General features: G+C 39.5%; 1 protein-coding gene across 6 annotated transcripts in view; it reads left to right on the top strand.

The window, feature by feature from the left end:
* Positions 1–562: 562 nt before the first annotated feature.
* Positions 563–21,449, top strand: part of myripb (myosin VIIA and Rab interacting protein b) — a 115,611-nt gene continuing 94,724 nt past the window's right edge. For 3 of the 6 annotated variants that reach the window (XM_042399439.1, XM_042399443.1, XM_042399444.1), the window contains exons 1-2: positions 564–881; positions 9,645–9,850. In XM_042399439.1, coding sequence (XP_042255373.1) covers positions 9,741–9,850 — 110 coding nt within the window. In that variant the 5' untranslated portion in view covers positions 564–881; positions 9,645–9,740. Of the gene's footprint in view, positions 882–1,284; positions 1,372–9,644; positions 9,851–21,449 lie in introns of those variants that run through there. The other 3 variants (XM_042399442.1, XM_042399445.1, XM_042399440.1) reach the window with 2 other exon arrangements.

Raw genomic sequence — 21,449 nt, forward strand, 5'->3', positions numbered from 1 at the left:
TTTTTCGTGGGCTGTGCACTAATAAAGAGAGTGATCGGCCAGGTTTTCTTCTCTGCTCCATGCTCTGATCTGCATCAGCCCTGGTGCTTTGCCAGACCACAGCTCAGGAAGACAGTGGGTACTCAGGCTGCTCTGCAGCATACAATTAAGGTAATGTATTGGTGTGAATGTTAGGTTTGCACAGATAGGTAGAAACTTCAGTTTTTCTGTGGTTGTAGAATGTAATTTTTGCTTTCCTATTGAACTACTATATGAAAGAAATCTTAAAACAAATCTTTTAAAAATGGCAATACAGAGGAATAGTGGATAGAGACAAGTGAAAGATGCTGTAGATGCTGGATTAATTGGGATGTTTTCATCTCTCTCTCTCAGATTAATTACACTGTGACTGGCTTTGTGAATGGAGCAGCCAGCCAGCCAGCCAACACTGCGGGGGCTGGAGGGTGGGGGGTTTGGGGGTGAGGTGTCAGATCAGACAGAAATAGACTCAACTATTTGTGATTTCCACCCTTTAAGATTCCTTGTATCGCTCCATCCCCAAGTATTAAACCGCCGAGTGTCACCATGAATACAGCTCGAATCCAGGTTGAGTGCCAATCCCTCACCTCGCTCGCCGTGCGCACTCCTTCCTCCTCCTCCCTCCGTGTAATACAAACCTCGTGATCACCCATTCAGCGGTGCCTGCGTCTGCTGCTTTGGGGGAAAATAATAAGCCGACTAGCCAAAGGGGCTGGAAAGCCAAAAGTATCCGGGAGACAGACAGGTGTCGCGGAAGTTTACACTCGCAGAGGAGCATCCCTCCGCGTCCTTTTTTTTGTCATTATCTGGGATAACGTGAAAGAGATTGTAACTGGCGGTCATCCGGCACCCACTGATCCTGTGTAAGTGATTCTCCACATCAACTCACTGCACTAAGAGCGAATAGGTGAATGTTAGCTTATTAAAATGGGCAGGAATTAATGAAGATTGAAACATGAGCCTGGATGTCAGGTGTTTGCTTTAGCTGCAAAAGCTCGGTGCATGCTTGCATACCTTGATAAGAAAATGCACGTTTCTGTAATGTTTTATTTTTTATTATTTTTTTCAAATTTATCACCTTTTCAGAGCCGTTTGCTGCAAGCAAGCAGCCTGATTCACTGCCCATAAAGGTGCTAAAGCTGACATTTGTCACCGCAGGATTTCACACAGATGTTATCATGCAGTCACAGCTAACGTGGCAGTGTGTGTGTGTGTGCGTGTGTGTGCGTGTGTGTGTGTGCAATGAATGCTTTTAAAATGAAAATGCGGCATCTTTGCGGGAGAGTGGGGTGAAAATAATCAGGTGAAGCTGCCTCAGAGTGCTGGAAAGAAGACTTCAAGCGGGTTCAGGAGGTGCAGAATGTGACTCATCTTTTTTTGAATAGGACACGTTTTGGTTTAATTAGCAGAAGCTATTAAGATAAAGTCATGTTTAGTTTCAGGTCTGTGGTTGCAGAAAAACCTTTAACCCAAAGGAATGCAAGCTGAAAATCCTTATTTGGCAGCTGCCCTGAGTGGGTTGTGGAGGCAAGTGAACTATATTATAGGTTCAGTGCAGTTTATTTCTGGTGTTTGGTTTTGTGGTGAAAACTGTCACCTGTTGACAATGATACTGGGTCATGTTGGGAAGCTTTTTAGGGAGACACCAGCAATACATTCAGCCACACACCGGATGAATCAGTGTGCTATTCTGAGCAACTCATTCAAGGAAAATGGAGATCACTCACCCAGAATTACAAACCCATTCTTAGTGTTTGTGTTACAGTAGTTCAACTCTTTGTCACATGCACAATGACTCAGAGGCAGATTCAATTAGCATCTTCAGGTCAAAAAAAACATGTGTGTGTGTCTTCACAGATCAGCTGCAGTATTCTCACCTTACCAGCCTCCTTTCTTGCTCTGTATAGAGTGGTAATTGGTCAGGTAGTGATGGATATGACACAGCAGGTAGATGTCAAACGGTGACAAATGATCAAGGGCTCTTCGAACTGAGCCTCTAGTGAGGATTTTAATGCGCCCGCAGTCTAATAGTTTATTTAAAATATTCTGGTACACAGTAGTGACTTGGAAAAAAGATCAGGTGCTGGGATGTAGTTCTTTGGAGCTGTTATGTCCTACCTACATTGGCCATATTTAGAAAACCATAATACAAAATAACAACAGCCTAATTTTCACAACAGACATTTTGACTTGTCATAATAGGAAATGCACAGGTGTTACTAATAACATTAATGATGGCTTAGTTTTATTCCAGTGAATGAAGTCAGTCATGACAGTGTGTTGATAATAATGATAATAATAATAATGATCTTTATAGATTTTTTCTTTATAGAATCTCTTATAGAGCAATTTTCAAAATCCACTTTCAAAGTGCTTCACAAAGACGGCAAAGTAAGAACAAATACCAAGACCCTGAAACAAGGCAGCTGCATTTTGTCTAGAGCTGCAATGATTAGTCAGTTAGTTGCTTGTCGATCGACAGAAAATTGTCAACTACTTTGATAATCAATTAATTGTTTTGAGTAATTTTTTTAAGAAAAAATGCTAGAATCCTCTGGTTACAACCTCTTAAATGTGAATATTTTCTGGTTTCTTTTGTCCTTTGTGACAGTAAACTGAATATCTTTGGGTTGTGGACTGTTGGTCGAGACAAAACAAGACATTTTTGGTTGCTTTTTGGGTTTTGGGAAATGGTGATCAACATTTTTCATTGTTTTCTGACATTTAATAGACCAAAAAAATTAGTTACAGCCCTAAGTTTTGTCAAAATGTCAAGTTTCATTTTCAGGAAATTTAATTGATTACTTTTATCTACTCAGTGACGTAATCTTAACCGCCTTTTAACTCTCTACGACAGTATAGCGTATGTTCCCTGTGTCAAAACAAGGTGTAGGACCACATCCACAGACCACTGATTGTCCATTATGTCATACAGTTCATTAATGACCTTTACTATTTCCAAGACATTACTTAACATTATTTTTTCTTCAATAGCTCTCCCCATCCACTGCAATTATAGTGGGTTTGTTTTGCTAAGCAGTAATGGTAATGGGGTTTGTACCACAGTAAAAAGTGATACATACCATGACTCATTTGCAGATGCTTATGCTGAGTGTTTGTAACCACTGACGAACTATAAATTTATGACTACTGACAGGCTTGTCCACACTATGTGCTGAGTTCCTTACTTCAAAGTTAGATGTTGGAGCAGTTGGACATTATCCAGTATATGTGCCCTCAACTAAAAGCTTTCGTACGGTCTCATGATCCAAAATTCTTGGTACATCTTTTTAATGACTTGTGGTCAAGTTGACAGATAGTGGTCATATCCTGGGTTGCAAAAAGACTTTGTCAACTTGTGTTTCAGCTTTCATGTGCACGCAAGAAGATCACACACGTCACACACACACACAAAGAGAGTTTGGTTTTTGAAAAATTCACAGTGAGCTCTTCTCACATATTTTCAAGCACAGTGTAGGACACCGATTCCCCATTCATACCACAAATAGCTAGTAAAATGCAGATCTGCAAAGTCAGTTCACTGTATTCACCCTCAATTCAAATAGTCATGTCAGTGAAGTTGTTGTCAATCTCCTTCCCTCTGGCTGTGACGAAACGCCGGTCCGAAGGAGAGTGTCTAAAACAAGCAGTTCATTTAGCGCTTGGCTGCACCTGCCCTTTTAGCACTCCAACAGGGCCTTGTCCTCAGCTCGCCCATCCTCTGCTGACTCTCTGAGGTGACAGACAGCAGCAGAGCCAAGTGCTCTGCAGCATGCTGTAGGACGGGGTGTTTTATGTTTGTTTGAGTGTATTTGGGATTATTTAGTATCAGTGGGTACATATTTTCATTAAAGATATAGGTGATTGATGCACATGGCGTGTCCTTTGGGGAAAAGACAGTTTCCTCCACCAATTTCCTGAGAGATGCATCAGTGTGACCTATTTTCTATCTGAAGCCATTCTCTCTCTCTCTCTCTCTTTCTCAGTGCTGAGAGCGTCAGTGTGAACATGTTGCTCCTCTAATCTGACAGTAGTACACTGGTACACTCCATTGTGGTGCCAGTCAAAATGTGACTCTAGTGACCACAATTTATTTTTATATTTTGAAACAGTTCTGGGTCTTTTTCAGCTCAGACAAATGTACAGTTTCCAGTAGGTTAGTTGTCTTCTAAACTAAGTTACATGTTAAGGGTTCATGTGGTTAGAGTTGTTAAAATTGGTAATAAGCTGCCAAAAAAAATTTATAATAATTTTTTTGTTCTGACAATAGTTGACTGTAAATTCACAAAGTAAATCAAAATCATCTGAATCCCCAGAATATCCTGGATCGAGCTGTGAGGATATGATGGTCTCAAACACTAAAGAAAACTGAGTTGGTGCAACGGCAATCAGATGCAGGAAATTAAAATAAAACAGAGGTTATAGTAAATGTGAAAACTGCATGGATGAAAAGTTGAGAAACAGTATTGATTATAGAGTTGTTAGTTTGTGTTGGGTGTGTAAACTTTTAGTGAGACAAGAAAATGAAGGGCTGGGGTGCTGGATGCATGCGTGTAGCATGTATAGCTTTCATGCAACTGGAAACTGAAGTCCTGGAGACTGCAGACCTGCAATTAATGTGTGTTTTTTTTTTTTACTATGTGTAACCATGATCCCTCCTCAGTCTAACAAAGTGGTTTTGTTGCCTAACCTTAACCATACCCTATCCAAGTTTTATTTGCCATAGCCACAAACGTTCCCTAAATTCAACCATACTGTTGTTGTAATGCACAATTATTGCAGAAAGCCAGAATTTTAAAAATGTTGGCATTGGGCATAAGACAAGTATAGTTTGTCTGAGCCAAAAAAACCCAAAACAAAACACAAAATGCTGCTTCTGGTGGCTGAAATTTAGCCTGTTTGGGAAACATGATCCATACAATCTGATAGCTGTTGGCTGAAAAGACAGCACAAACCTTTTGAGAGGTAAAGATATGCAGCTCACTTTTACATCAGCTCACCAAGATGGAATTCAGTTAAGCCCACAACAACCCATCTTTGCTGAGAGCGAATCGGTGAAGCATTGAACCGCTGAGGCAGTCTCCAATCAGTGTCACTTTTTCTGTTGGAATAGCTCACCCTCTTCTCCATTGTGTACACACTGATAGCAAATCTGTACTATTGTTAAGGGTGTGTTGTTGCTGGGCGGTGACACCAGTCCATAGAGAAAGCCATAGATTTGAGGCATTATGTGCACGTTTTTGTGTGTGTGTGTGTCTGTGCATGCATGTATGTTTGTGTGCATCTCATTGGAAATTGTCAGAAGTGGAAATGCATTTACTGTGTGTACAGTGGCTGTTGGTACCCTCAAGTATCTGCGTCACTAAAGCTTCAGAGGCAGACACTCTCACAGACATGAATGATGCTCCATCCATGTCCTTGACACCACTCACTATAAAAAGAAGGCCTGAATAATTGCCTTCCCTCGTGCCTATACAATAATGGCCATGCGGTAATGGCGCATTAATCTCCTCTATACAGTGGGAGAGTAACATGGATTAAAGACAAATATGTCGGGCCATTGGTTGTTGTAATATGTTACAGAGCAGCTAGGTTGATTTTTTTTAACTGCTAACTTTAGTTTCTGGACTGATATGGTGAGAATCTGGGAATGTGGGTCCCTCTCAAGACATAAAGTATTCACCACATCTTAATTTTTGTTTAATTTAGCTGAACTTTGACTGTGTTGGTTTTCTGTTGTCAGTAAAGAATTTGAGGGGATAAATAACATTGAAGGTGGTCCATCTTCAAGTGTGAAAAAGACATGCCCCCATTGCTTCAATAAATGTTGTCCATGTAAGATTGTTAGAGATGATATTTGAGTTGTATTTAGGACAATAGATTTAATTTAATATTTGTGTTAATAATAATATTATTAGTACAAAACTTTAAAGGAATTGTTCAACATTGCGGGAAATATGCTTATTTGCTCGCTTGACCAAAGCTAGATGATAAGGGTGATACTGCTCTCATGTCTGCCAAATATAGGCTAAGACTACACAGTCAGTTAGCTTAGCTTAGCATAAAGACTGGAAACAGACGGAAACTAGCTAGCTAGTCAATGCTCATGGCCAAGAAATTGTCAATCACAACCTGCTGTAAAACTGCAACTTTTCACACTTTGGTTTTTGTACGGATTAAGCCAATGAGATAACCCCCCCCCCCCCATTACCTGTCTTTATGCTAAGCTAAGCTAGCTAGCTTAGCGAGTTAGCTTCATATGTACTGATCACCTGACCATCTAATGATTGAACATGGTTAAACATGATTGAACTTTTTTTTTTTTTTTTTACAGTAGGGTATTGCTTCCTAGGAAGCCAGGGTACCTTTTTAACACCAGAAGTCATCTTGTTTATCTAGAAGTTTGTCCTTCCTTTAGTTTTAGTTAGGCAGATGAAACATGAACGAAGACCCGTTTAGTGTTATTTTCTTAAGATGAATGTTACGTTTCAGTCAGCGTAGCCTAATATTTTTGCAACGATTATTTAGATTACAACCAACAGGCTTCAAACTATTATTGCCAGCAACAATGGGATGGAAATTGGATGCATAAAGTGTTTAGGCCTCAGGGGACATTAGGCGTTGTGTAATATAAATGGATGTCATAATGCCACTTCCTTTGAACATGAAGGTGTGCTAGCATGCAGGCTTAGGCAATATATGTAAACAAATTTCCTGTGATTTGTAGGAACACAGGAGGTAAAACTAGAAGGACCACCCACCTAGAGCAACAAAATGTGACTGAAAGGTTTATATAAAGTTATTATGTGATTAATGTTAAAGAAGCAAAGGACTGAAGGTGCCTGACAGCCATATTGTGTTTTGAGAGCACATGTTTAATATGTGTGGGTGATATACATCCACATGTGGACCAGTGTGCATTTTAATATTTTGTGTATGTAGTCTGATTCTGTCAGACTGAGCCTTTTCAGACGTAAAGGGCAAGGTCTCTTATCACAGCAACTGAATGAGGAGAGTTTGTGAATGGCATTGTGACAATCTGTATTTACACTGTGATACCAGATTTCTGAGACTGAGAGATTTTGCAGCTTTTCTCCGCTATAGCTGAGAATGTGACAAAAAGCTCTTTCTCACACTTTGTGTGTGTGTGAGATTGAGTATATGAGTGTTAGTCGGTGTGTGTGTGTCTGCGTTTGCCCTTGTGGGTTAGGAATTGTTCTATATTCCTAGTGAAACAAATGACTCATAAAAAGTCCCCAATGGAGAAATCTGTTAGGATGAAGTAAGATAATAGCTTGAAAAACAATATTCATTTGGCTTCCCTGAAGCTTTTTCTGTGAAATGACAACCACTTCTTCAATTTTAAACAGACAGATAGTCCAGAAAGTATATTGAAATATGCATTTGAATAAATAGAGATGACTTTCACTGTAGCAAATTGGGTGCACAATATAGCCTTGGAAATTTTAAAAGATGAAAAATGACTCATCAATCCTTGGTTGGTTTATATAAAACCAAGAAATGCATCTAAATTTTTTGTTTTCATTTTTGAAATCTGGTAAAGTTGAGCAGCAGTCTGTCAAGAGACGGGCCCTGAGCTGAACTGGAGGAATGAGTGATACCCTGAGTGAGAGGAGAGGCACTCTGTCGATGAAGCTATTGGCCCAATAATAGAACGGACATAATGTCTGGCCTTCTGAGTCATCATTGCTCTCTCCGCTGCCTGTGCACTCCCATCTACTTGTTTAGCCACCGTAGTTAATGGACCTTCTCCTTCTGTCCACTTCCCCATCCTTCTCCGCTTCTCCCTTCCTCCTGTCATCTCTCTGTGTTCCTTTTTTATGGGCCGTTCCTCGGTCTCTCCTCTCCATCACCCTTTCTTCACTTCCTCCTCTGTCTAAATTTGCTTATGTCCTTCTCACCCCAAATATATTTGGCGTCAGACATGTTTTTAAGTTGGTTCAATTACAAACTGAAATCGCATCTTCAGCCTCAAAGTTGGAAACCATTTACTGTAATGGTAATCTTGTGTAGTGTTGAATATAAAAGGTTGACTGTCAACATTACAAATGATATGAAACAAGATTACACAGCCTAATTTCTTACTAATATGCTGTTTAGCTGGATATCTTATTTGGACAAGGACAGCACTCTAGTTAGTGTAAGGTAGTATGTTTACATTAGAACACACACCCACTCTGCCACATACCAGACAAAATGACTCCACAGTGAAATAAAAAAAGAAAGTTACAGGCGGCTGCAACTGTGTTTGTTTTTGTTGACTGTAGACACTTGTGGGAGTGTTGTTAATGAAGGTGATTTCTGCTCATCCAAAGAATAATTTGAGGTCCACAAAGTAACTATCTTTAAATATTTATTATATCAGGCCTGGTTTAATCATTGTCACAGCATACAGAAAACAGTAAGCAATGATAGGCAGAAGGAAACAGGGTGTAATCCTTTATATACAGTCCACCCACAACATCTGGAACAACACTCAAAGTTCTTGCCATACATTCATTTGGTGTCAAAGGCACATATGTTTTCTATAAGGTCCTTCACACAATTCCATACATTATAGCTTTAAGTCAACAGAAACTGACATTCCTGAGGAGTGTTGTTTTCTCTTCTAGGAGACTCAGAAAACATGTGACCCCTGGCCTCTTTCTTAACCTTTAACATATATGGCTAAAATAAATGATAGTCAAAGATACACTGAATAAACACTGACCACGCATAATCATAAACACATTATATCACTGTCTGTTTTGCATGTTGTATGCAAAAAAATAGATCTGATTGCACAGAGGGCAAATAAATACAAAGATGTTATTGAAACGTCCATGATCTGACATATAAAGCTTCCATACTTTGTACAACACTTAGCCTTGTTTAGGTTTGACCAGAAAACGTAATCAAAACTTCTGTGAAAAGTTTCAACATTATAATCTTCATGGAGGTAGGATTTTTTTTTATAATAAACTGGCAGCTGAGTGTGTGTATATATCACATATTGGAGATGATGGTTACTGTTTCACAGCATTGAAATAGCAAGAAGAGACCATTATCAGAACAAGGACAGAAAAAATTCTTTGGGTTAACAAGTTTAGTTTATTTCTGCCTAGGGGCTAGTTCAAGTATCAAATTAGCAATGACCTGAAACAGTAAAAGGAAAAATCTTTCCAGCCACTGCACTCTGGTTTGGAAACAAACCCCTTACCCCATTTTTCGGCTTCCTCATACATAGAGGTTCATGCTGCAGGCAAGCAACTGGCGCCACAATATATTTTGCTCACAAGTCATAAAACTAAACATGTATTGCATGTTGAGATACTGTCTTTTCAGTGTATCTTTCTGTTGGATAGCTGTTTTTGAAAATGCAACATTTGTATTTCTGTTCATTACAAGCATAAACTGTGCCAGAGACCTATTGATGTGGTAATTCCTTAGCTAATACAAGTTGATGAAAGTCATAAATTACTGAATACCAGGTGTACAAGAGTGTTTTTCAGACACAGTGACAAGTTAAATGTCAAGCACATTGATGTTCAGCTCTAAAGGAGTGAATTGATTCTACAAATGCACAAACACATTTTTAATTTCGCCATCTGTCTGTCTTCCTCCAGGGTTATCCCAGCCTCGGCCCCCAGAGCAGCAGTGCCCTCGCCTCTCCTCCTCCTCTCTTGGACCAGCAGCAGCCTGACGTGGTGAGGCCAGGAACGATGGGCCGGAAGCTAGACCTGTCTGGCCTGACGGATGACGAGGCTGAGCATGTCTTGAAAGTGGTCCAGCGGGACATGAAGCTAAGAAAGAAGGAGGAGGAGAGGCTGAGGTGAGATCGGAATTCCCTGCCAGCATTTTTTTTCTAGTATTTAACACTTTTTTTTTTTTTGTATTTAACACATTTGAGGTGACACATACAGGGTGATTTGAGAGGAGCTGATAAAGAGAACTGACATTCGCCTGTGAGCAGAAATGACCAGATATAGTGTGTGCAGCTGTTTCAGCTGACAGGCACTTATCATGCACTTATTGGCAGTGTCTGGTTTAAAGGACCAGTATGTAAGATTTAGTGACATCTAGCGGTGAAGTTGCATATTGCAACTAACTGAATAGCCCTCCCCTCATATCCCCTTCCAACTATGTAGGAGAACCTATGGTGGCTGCAAAAGTCACGAAAGGTCATCTCTAGAGCCACTGTTTGGTTTGTCCAACCAGGGCTACTGTAGAAACGTGGCGGTGCAACATGGCAGCCTCTGTGGAAGGGGACCTGCTCCCTATGTAGATATAAAGGGCTCATTATAAGGTAACGAAAACACAACGATTATTATTTTCAGGAGATTATACACTAGTCTGTTCTGCTCAATGCCACTAAATCTTACACACTGGTCCTTTAAGTCTCCTTTCTACAACCACAGTAATTTTATTGCTTGACGTCTTTTGATTGTCAAACTGAAATGTGAAATCTCCTCACTTTTTATGTAAGGAAATATAAATTATAATGATACTGCAGCTTGTGCATTTTGGACATATTTGCATCTGAGCTTTGGGCAGTGCAGCTGGTTAATGAGGAGTGCTGGGGTACAAACAAAAAATGTTTATTCTCACTCTGTGTCTCATAGTCGTATGAGGGGAGCTTCTGTGCTTTTAACCTGTGCTGCTGGTTGATGGTTTTGGACACATTCAGCTACATTTTCATTACCTGTAAAGTTAGCTTCATGTAGACTGTGTTAGTGTTATCACTGCTACTGGACAGGTGATGAAGGTGCATGTGATTACAGAGATGTATGCGGTAATAGACCAAAAAAAGACTTTTCGTTCATGTTATTTCAACACCCACTGAGTCATCAGCAGCTCCTGCACATTTAGAGCTGTTGTCATCCCTCATTTTACATAGGAAGAGGTCTAGCTTGCATTAGCTGTCTCTCTTTCATCACCAGTTGTGGTGATGGTGAATGACCAGACTGTCCTGTAACCCCAACTCTCTGTAGGTTACCCTGTGATCATAACATGGAGAAGTGTATGGGGTCATGGAGTAGTATAAGAAGTGCTCAAATCACAGATAGGGCTGACAAAGTCTGCCCCCAACTTCCTTTGTAGCAATTAGAATTCAAGGATATTTTTAGAACCATTTTTAGTGCTCATCTACACAGATATTGCACCAATCAAATTACCAGTACCAACACTGACAGCTGGAACCATAAATTCACGCTCACTGGAGAACACTGATTTAGGGGGTGCTGTGACTGCAGAAAATTAAATAATGGTTATTACAATTTTGACCATGTAAGGTACAAAATAAGTCAAAACAAACACAAAGGATAAACTCTATATATTGATTTATTAGCAAAAAAAAAAAAATTTAATTTCAGTTTGGCTTGCAAAGATGTTTTTTTTTTCAGATGTTGGTCAGTAACTAACAGTGCATCTGCACGCACATGCGTCATGGTAAATGTAATCAAATCATTCCTTGGTGATATAGAGACAGCATTGCGTGCAGACGATTTAATTTATGCATTTTAAGTGACGGGATTGGCCAACCAACCATTAATCATCATGACATGTTTATGCATTTGAAGTCAAGGCTTCAGCAAGACAGCCTGACACTCCTTTCACTTATGAATGTATTTATACTTTACAATATAATCCACAACATCCCTTTTATTTACCAGAGGTTGTACTTGACGTCTGTTGCTGTCTGTTGAAAGATGGAAGCATGGTTTTTAAACAAAGCTGCTTATGCTACGGCATTTTGAGCTGCAGTTATTTCTTCACAGGTTTTACAGTAGTATGGTTTATTGCAGCGTCTCCATCTGTACAGCCTGCTGTAAGGAAGAAGATTGTGTTTTCAGCTTGAGGGCTGTCAGGTCTGTCAGGGTCAGTTGGGCTGGGCCTCAGGGCTCTGCTCCGGTGTCACAGCTTCTTACTTAACATGCGACAAGTGCTGGCCCATTCCTCCTCCTCACCTCCCGTCCTTCACTCCCTCCCTCCTCTCCCTGTGACAGCCTGTATTCGAGTGGGGAAGGATTCAGTTTGGTTGTGACAGGCCTCCATTGGGGTTTGGCCATCAAATGTGTGGTCAGATCAGTGTGGCTGCTTTGTGTTGTTTCAGCAGGACTATGAGGGGGGAGTTTTAATGTTAAAGCTCCAGTTTCTCTGTTGTCAAAACTAGTTTTTCACCGTGTTTTTAAGTGTGGTTGTACCCTATAATTTTGTAAAAAACAAATATGTCCCTTTGACTACCTACCAGGCCCCCAGCATCAGCTATTTTGTTGTGGAAATGTGATGTCTTTCTTCAGATTTGAACAGCGATCCTCAGTGGTTTCATGTTCTTGAGTGGATGCCACGAGTGATTAGGCTGCTTTACTTGGAGCACTAAACATCTTAGCTGTACTCTGAGGAGCATAACAAAGTTGCTTCACAAACCAGAGAGCAGCCGTTAGTCTGTGCTGCTAAAAGTCAAATTCAACTTATTTTCCCAGAAACAGTTTCAAAACAAAGATGGTGTATTTCCAAATTACTGGGCCGTAAAATTTTCTCCCACCAAGCTGTCATGATGGATCAAAAAGAATTTCTGCCTCGCAGGCTGTTATTACCGCTGTTTACTGCAAAAAGATAAATGGATTAATCTTGATGTAATAGCGGAGAGATACTCATTAGGCAACAGTTCTTCATAAAAGCAATCAGGCTCTTCATTTGTAGTCTTATTAGTTATTATGACTTGTTCATTGATTTAAAAGCAAAGTTTTCCAAAGTGGATATTAGATGCAAGCTGGCAGTCAAATTTGCTTGTTTTAGCAGTTAAAATTGCTAATCTGTTACACAATTACACATCTGGTAAAATGGCTTTTTCCCTCATTTTTGTTGTAATTTGTGCTTCAACTCTTAGACATCGTTTCCTCCGACAGAGCCTCCTGAAAGCCCCATTTAAGTCTTGGCTCCTGAGCTCTAGTGTTTCTCTGTATTCAGATACACAATCTAAGTGAAAGTTCATTACATTACTGTGCAAATTCAAGTAAAATCCTTCCTTTGAGTGGACTTTGAAATGAACAATATTTGCATATTCATTGATTCTTGATTTTTCAATGGAGGTTTTAATGAGGTAATTATACTTTTTGTGAGGGAAAAAAACATATTAGACCCAAATTATCATTACAATCTGATTATTTTTATATGTCTGGAGGTGATCTTTAAGTAAAAACAGTAGTATTATCAGCAAAACATACATAAAATAAGTATTGTCAGATACAATATTTTTTAATTTTGTATCTTTGTATGTTTTTTTGTATTTTTGTGGAGCCATTGTAACTACTGGTTTGATCAATATTAATGCACCATATTTTATAAGATGATCATATGTTTTGTATGTAAAATCTTTATCTGCAAAGTAACTAGTAATTATAGTTGTCAAATACAGTAAATATAGTGGAATAATTAGTAGTGGAGTAGCAGAAAATGAGAGTACACACATTTTTCAAAACTATACTTTTTTAAAAACTATACTCTATTCATGAGTAAAACAAACTAAACTGAATGTATTTATGCATACTATTTATCAGAAAATTCTTACAGCCCATCTTTAACAGAATCAATAGATTGTTTTTTTTATATATATATATATATATATCTCCTAGTTTAAAAATATAAATTCTCTGATATAATAACACCATTTCACTACATTTCCAATTGAAGTAGTAGCAAGTAATGCCCACTACTAGGTAATGTTATTGCATTTAATCTTAAGAACAATGACATGTCCTCTATTAGTATCTGGTGGCATCTGTTGTCTCATGAATTTAATTTGCATCAATCTTTTTTCCACTTCATCTGATTAAAGTAAGTTTTTGTGTGTTGGTGATTGTGTACTTCTGTTTTGTACAATGCAGACAGTCAAGGTCAAAATAGCATTTTGGTGTTGCCACAAACTGCCAGGGAACATAAAGACAGAGAAAACCCATTTGCCTTTCATATGAAATGTAAAATGTTGCAGTATACAGTATATGAATAGGAATATGAAAACTCACAGCAGATGGTGGTTGAGTGTTTCAGCAGGTAGCACTCTCCCTGTGGAGTTTTCTCTTCCATGCATGGCTGACATTTCCTTTTCTTCCTTGAATGAAATCAGCCCTGTAAAGTTATAAATTACCCTGCTGAAGGATTCATGGGATAGTTTATAAGCCTCAGCTGGCACTTTAAATGCTCCATTTTAATTTTCCCCCATGCTGAATAATAAGAAATGTTGAAATACTTGACTGATATTACCTTCTGTCTCATAAATACTGAACTGTATTAAATATGTAAATAAAATAATGCACTCAGCTATACGCCCAGTTAAGGGCAATCTGCACTGCACTTTTCACGTTCACCTCGAGTTTTAATTTTCAAGTTTTAATGTGGGCAACTGCAGCTAGTTTATGATGTCTCTGCACTTTAATGCTTTTATCATTGTGTGAGGGAGCTTTTATTGTCATGCTGTATATTAGTGTTATTTCAAATTGTACAACAAATCAAATAAGGATGTGAACATTGGCAGGTCCATATTCTGCCATGACAACATGACTTTATTAACAAGTACACACAGGCTTCAGCGAGGTGTTTTTGCTTAACTTTGTGTTATAGAATCTGATTTTGCATGATTAAATTGTTAGAAACCAGTTATTAGTCTTGGTACAGTATCAGAAAATCTTCTGTGGCCATTGGTTAGGAGATTTCTGATATTACTGCACAGCAGTGGGCTTGCTACTGCTTTCAATTCAACATTTCAATATATAATTTCATTTGTATGCTGATGACACACCGCTGTACAAAAGCACTCTTGGCAAACATAAATGATTGTCTGGCTTCTATGAGAGACTGGATGTCTCAGATATTTTCTCAAATTAAATGAAAATGAAACAGAGGTCCTGTTTACCAGTCCTGAAAGTGTTTGATAGCAGAGATTTTTAGTCTTAAACATCAAATATAACAATAACTGTAACTGTTGACTGTTCAAACAGTAACAATTTGAGTGTATTAAAGGTCCTGCACACCGTTGGTGCACCCACACAGGTGATTAGACCTATGATTATTATATGGTTTAGAATTAACTCAAAAATTATCCTAATTACCTATCAGATGACATGGTGAAGTCCCTACCTGTTAATTCTTTGTCCATATACACCATTGACTGTATATAAAGATGGACAACGCATCTCCACTTCCTACTGCTATGCAGAAGTGAAGCCAAAATATCTCCTCTCTGCCATCTTGCTTGTGTGATGTCATTTGGTGCCAGAGTCTGGCAAGTAGAGTCGGGCCGTCATCCCGTCCTTCCACGGGATGGCGGCCCACGGGACATGCCCCCTCTCTCATCCTGCAGCCTGACAGAGGTTTGAGAGTGGCTGTCACAGCTATCAATCATGACGTAATAATCAAATAATTAATTAAAAACAAACTTATCAAAAAAATGAGCACTTGGATAAACATCATTGTAATAAGAACTACCTAAAATGACAGAAACCATCTTTGGGAAAAATTTATTTGACATGTACTTTGATATTTTAGTTTGGCTCATGTCTTATTCACTCACATGGAGGGAGCGAGATTTATGACCTATGCTGCAGCCAGCCAGGAGATGTTTTGGCTTCACTTTTGGGGAGCCGTCATGACTTCTGTCTTCATATGCAGTCGATGATATACACACTAGAAGCGTCACATTTCTGCTATCCTATGATGTCCCAAGGGCTGGGCTAAAAATGAAACTGTACATGTGCTTTTTTTCTCCCTAAACTTTGGAAAATTTTGTCCATAAGCTTTTACAAACTGACATGCTCTCTTGTTTATATTTTTCCTGGTTCAATTCTCTTTTGTTTTGTGCTTGTTACCAGCCTATAAGTTTAATGTGTTCTGCCAGTGGTTGTAATTTTGAAGCAATTTGTAACTTTGTTTTGGAAAGTGCTATACTGTACATGTAAATCTTCAGTAACTTCCTTGTGCACCCTGGTTGCTCCACTAGTGAAGGGCACAAGTGTGATGCTGCCAATTAAAGAGGGTGAGCAGCTCAACCTCTGGCCTCCTCCATCTCAGTGGCCATCCAGCTGGAGAGGCTCATTATGGAACAGCAGGAAACTCAGGGGAGCACAGGCGTGGGTCTACTTAACAAACACGACAAGCACTCCCATGGGAGACAGACTTGGAAATGATTATAGATAGAAATAGCTATCCACAACTGTGTCTGTGTAGAAGATGGCTGGAGCTCCAGCTATTGGTAACTCTAATGGCTAATTTGCTCTCAGTGTCAGGAAGAATCTGCTTTTAACTGCTTGTATGGGTGGGCCAATTACTGTACCTGTAATGCTTACTTCAAAACTCACTTCAATTGCAGCTGTAGCAGCTCCATCCTGTCTATTGAAAGAGCAGGCTCTGCTTTATTTCGACTTGTGAGCGTGTTGAATAAGGCAAAAAAAAAAAAAGACTTGGAAACTGAACAATGCTCCATGGATAACTCTCAATTATTTGTGAAGTTGTGTGCACTTAATATCATTCTTTCTCCATGGTAATCTCTTTTTGTGGAGTAATTTCTGGCTCAAGAATGCAGCCCAGCCTGCCACAACAATTGTACCCAATTGTCAGAGGGTGATATTTTGCATCAGCAGTTTTAATTAATCAGTCAAATCGGGAATGTTTTTAAAATGAAGACTTGACAAAACACAATGTTGCGTTCAGAATACGCACAGACTCATTGATCGCATTAATGTTTGATTATTTTTAGTGTTAATCAAACCATCTGTTGCTAGTTTTATTTTAAGAGTGAGTACACATTTATAGCCATTTAGGGGGTAATTTATTTAGTAAGATATGAACAGTGGTTCGAATATGTCTCATGCATCCAAAGGCTTCAGCTTCTTTCTTTTGTTTTCTTGCTGTTTTCTCTTTTAGCTCTCTTGAATGTGACAAGCAGGCAGGTACGGGGGAGGCAAGAGTCACGCTGAGAGGCCAGGATCTTTTTGAAAGAAGGTGGCACAGGATGTCGCCCTGTCTGGGACAGAGCTGACCTCTATTTCCTCCTGTATTTATCCTCTTGGCTCCCTGTCTAGGGATGGTAGAAATACAGATGCGCACAGCTAGCCTCACAGAAAGACAACTTAAAAATAAATGTTTTGTGCCAAGATAAAAGTCACTCGGTTATTCATGACAATCGATAAATTGGCGTAATTGGATTTCAGAGCACAAGCAGTCAGAGGATATTGCCCTTCGTTGCAGGTCAGTCCCTTTGGGCTGCAGTGCCATCTCCTCTATTAAAGCAGCGCTAAATGGGGACAGATCAACCTCCTGCCGTCGACTTTCAGGCCTGAGGTCATATCCTTTCACAGCATCTGCTCAGATTTCAATTTAGGCCACCATTTGTTATGCGTTCATCAAATAAATTAGTACAGACATCCACAGAATATTGAATAGTTTATATACTAGCTCAAAACTACTTGATGATGTGTGTTTTTTTAAAATAAAGCTAGTTACCCAGACTACTGAACTAATGACCTCAGCTTGTTTCTGTTAGGGGAAAATCCAGAAATGGTGTAACTAGCCCAGCGCAGCTTTGTGGGTGTTTGAATGGCTCCATTGTGTTAAACAGACATGTATTATTCCTTTCTTCTCAGTGTCGAAGGTGTTTATTCTGTGACATAATCCAGTGTTGGGTCCTATGTTAACATGTGATGTTCTTTCACATGAGACGGGCCCAAAGCTGCAGGGATGTGATGTGTAACTGCACATACACAGAAACTCTTAACAATAAAACAACTTCATGTGGCTAATGCCCCAGCCCCAAACTTTTTTATGTAGCAGCCAGAAAAGTGGGTCTGGGGAGAGTTAATTTCAGTCTCACTGTTGTTGTGGCAGTTGTGTTCTCTTGGCTGCGGTTTTCGTTTGGTGGGGATTAGCTGTGTTACGTTATTGGCGTGGGCTGTTTGTCTGAGTCATGTTGATACGGATTGTTTTTGATGTGGAAGTGTTGTGTGTGTGTATGTGCTGATCTCCTCAGCAGTGTGTGTGTATGTGGTGATGATCTCAGCAGTGTGTGTGTGTGTGCGTGGCGAACAGGAAGGGCAAATCCTTCTGACCTTTTTTTCTGTGCTGTAGTGGCAGGTGTATTACCAGTAGGATTTTGTGAGTCATTTCACATTGTGCAGGGTAACATTTTAATGGATCAGTACCTGTTTGGGCTCACAGTGACAAGATTGAACTTTTATAACTGCTATGTTTACTTTCTTATCTTTATATCTGTTTTTTTTTAAACATGGTAATGTAGTGAATGAAAAGTTGAAATATAATAAGGCTGCATAAGTATAAGTATTTTATGTGAAGATCATCAGTTCTCTCTCTACTTATGACTTCTTCTTACTGACTTCTGGCTATGTTGCAGAGCTGATTTGTAGTGACTTTTGTGCACTATATATATTTTTAATAATGTCATCCTCTCCTATGATACATGATTAAGTGCCCTGTTGAACAGGAAGGTGGGCAGACTTAAAAAGGTCAAAGTGTTAATGACCTGCAAAAGGAAATGTATCTATCAAGTTGTAATCTTGCTCATGTTTTTATTTAAATATTGAAATGACACTGAGATTTGAAAACTTTCTCTACCAGACTGATAGGAAACAGAGTGAGTTTACGTGCTGATTTCTGATCAGTGTGGTTGTACTTTAATTTGCTTTCATGTGTTCAGGGCTGTTGAGGTGATCTGTGCAGCTGCAACAGACTCTGTGATTTCTAATTAGTCTTTAATATGGCCCTTAGTAGATAATATTTAAGATAATTAAACTTAATTAGCAGACAGAAATATAGTCCTCTAGACCACTGCAATTATACATGGGCATGCTTACGCATACTGTATTCTGTCTCTCTGTCTTTGTCACAAACACACTAAGGTCCATTTATTAGAGGTGCACCAGTTTTTTTATATTAAAGGGGACCTATTATGCTTTTCCTTATTTTCAGTCATATATATAATGTTACAGTGTCAGATGTTCATATTAAACTGAAGTGTCAAATAATGAGAAATGTAGAAATAATCCCTGTGAGCAAAAAGCACCGGCTTCAGACTGCTTTGAATTCTCGGTTTCCAACAGTTTTTTCTACTTTCAGGAGCTAAGACTACCTGTTAAGAAACATAGGCTGAACTGAGAGGCTGCATAAAGAGCCAGTATAAGATAAATACAGAGTTTTTTGAACTGTCAATCATGCAAAGCTACTCTAGTGACATCCCAGAATAAAAATATAGAGCTGGAAATGAGCATAATAGGTCCCTTTTAATGTAATGTAGTCCTTACACAAGAGCCACACATCTTATCTGTCAAATACGAAAGGTCAAATATATTTTTACCATCCATTTATGAAATATATGTTGTAAAAACTTAGCAGTGCAATGTATTGTGAGTAAACTAGGCCTTGGGAGTGTTGGACTAATATGCCTGAGTAAACATTTGCTTCAGTGGTGCTTCATTGTTTATGGATACTGTTGCAAATTGAATTTCCTCTTTATAGGCTACATAATCAAATCCAAGATACATTTTAACTAGTATCACATAAATTAGGATGTATAATATATGTGTATATGTCAAATAAAATGTAATTCATGTAGATATCACTTTTATTTGTGGGTTTGGAGTCTTGAGCACTGCACCAAGCTTGCCACTTCAGTGCATTAACATTCAAATTCATGCGGATGAACCGTCAAGCGAGACAGTTGTACTTGAACATAAAAAGAAGTTTGGTGCTCAACATTCCTAAATGTTGAAATGTCTCTGAAGCTTACGTGTGCCTGTGCATTAGCAGACCCTCCTGAGCAAAGTGTCCTGAGCAGACGGCGGTTTACGGCGTCTGACGGAGGAAGACTCTGATTTCCCCTGAGTGTGACAAATCGGCAGCTGCACAGTGCCGCCGTCCTCTGGAGCTGCTGAGCCCACGGGATGGGCTGATGAGATAGTGAAAAATAATCCATCCGAGCTACTTGTGGCACAGTTGCTTTCATAGTCCTATACGCCGCTTTAGCGTTTCCAGCTGACTGAGTAGATAGGTTTCTCCTCAATAACCTTGCCTGCATGAATGTGTATATCTCTGTGTGTGAGTGTCTGTATGTGGCATTTTAGCCTTTGCTCACTGAGGGTCAAATGGAGGTGAACGGATCACTGCTCAGCCTTGTCTTGCTCCAGATAAACCTGTATACATTTCCAACAAGATAGACTCTGGAGTTATCTGCAGGAAGACTAAGACAGATTCTGAGTAATCGCCTGAGCTGTTACTTTTGTATTTGTCCAGGTCTGCAGTGATTACTCCTGTTGGCGGCCAAATGTCAAGTGCTGTTTTGAGTCAGAGGGAAATAGTTGGTTGCAGCAGGAAGATGGTGTTATCTCGCTCCCTATGCATCTTTCTGTCTAGTTTCCTACCTCTCCCTCTGTGATTTTCTCATCGAGTCAGTCCTATTGTCTCTGCCACTGTTTCTCCCTCCCTGTTTTCCATTCAGTGGTCCTATCCCTCTCAATTCCTCAGTCTATTCTCTGTCCACCTCTGGTTTCACTTTGTAGACCCTCATTAGTGGAAGCCGTCTTGTGTTGCAGTGCTGGACGAGCTGCTCTCTGCCCAGGAGGAGTGAGCAATGCTTGGCGAGACAGCAGGGAGATTTCCCTTTCTCTTGAATAACTGCCACACTTCTTATCCCAGTCCGACTCTTCATTACGCCCAGGCCAAGAGACAGAAGACTCATTTACCTCCTAAAATCCAGTCATTTATCCCATGGGCCTTATCTCCTGTGTGATATTGAAGTGATTGAACTTCAGCCAGCAGTGTTAATTACGAGGTTTTGGGCTGTTTGCAGGGGTACAAGCCAGCAAGGCAAGGTTCAAGTGCTCGGACACAGTCGGTTAGCTTCAGAGAGACTGTCTTTATGGGAAAGTGCTCGGCAGAATGAGAGAAAGTGAAGGATCCTCTGCAGGATTACAGTGTGTCTGAGGGGCGACAGACAGTACACTCTGTACAAGGTGCAATTTGCCTCATTACAGACAATGAATCCTCCTCTTCCTTTTGTATAACCTGTTGCACTGTGATGTTCTTAAACCCCTTCCTGTATGCAGGTAATATTCTGTCTCTGTTCCAGTTGTCTTGTCTCTTCCTCTGTGGTGTGTTTTCTGCCAACATTCACTCCAGGCGCTTCGGTACGCTGGCACTGAATGAGAATGCTGAGGAGGACTTTACATATAGCTGCATCATGTTTTTTCAGATTTTTGAATTTTTTTGTCATTTTTCAAGCAACAATACAAAGGAGAAAGACATGTTTCTTTTCTTAGTCATTTATCATTATAAATTGAATGTGCAGGCAGACAAAACATGCAATGTTAAGATCTTTGACTAAACAATTATTTGACTAATAGATTAATAAAATTTTAAAAAATCTGCAG

The sequence above is a fragment of the Thunnus maccoyii genome, chromosome 21 (assembly GCF_910596095.1).
Source record: "Thunnus maccoyii chromosome 21, fThuMac1.1, whole genome shotgun sequence".
In the NCBI taxonomy this organism is placed as follows: Eukaryota; Metazoa; Chordata; class Actinopteri; order Scombriformes; family Scombridae; genus Thunnus; species Thunnus maccoyii.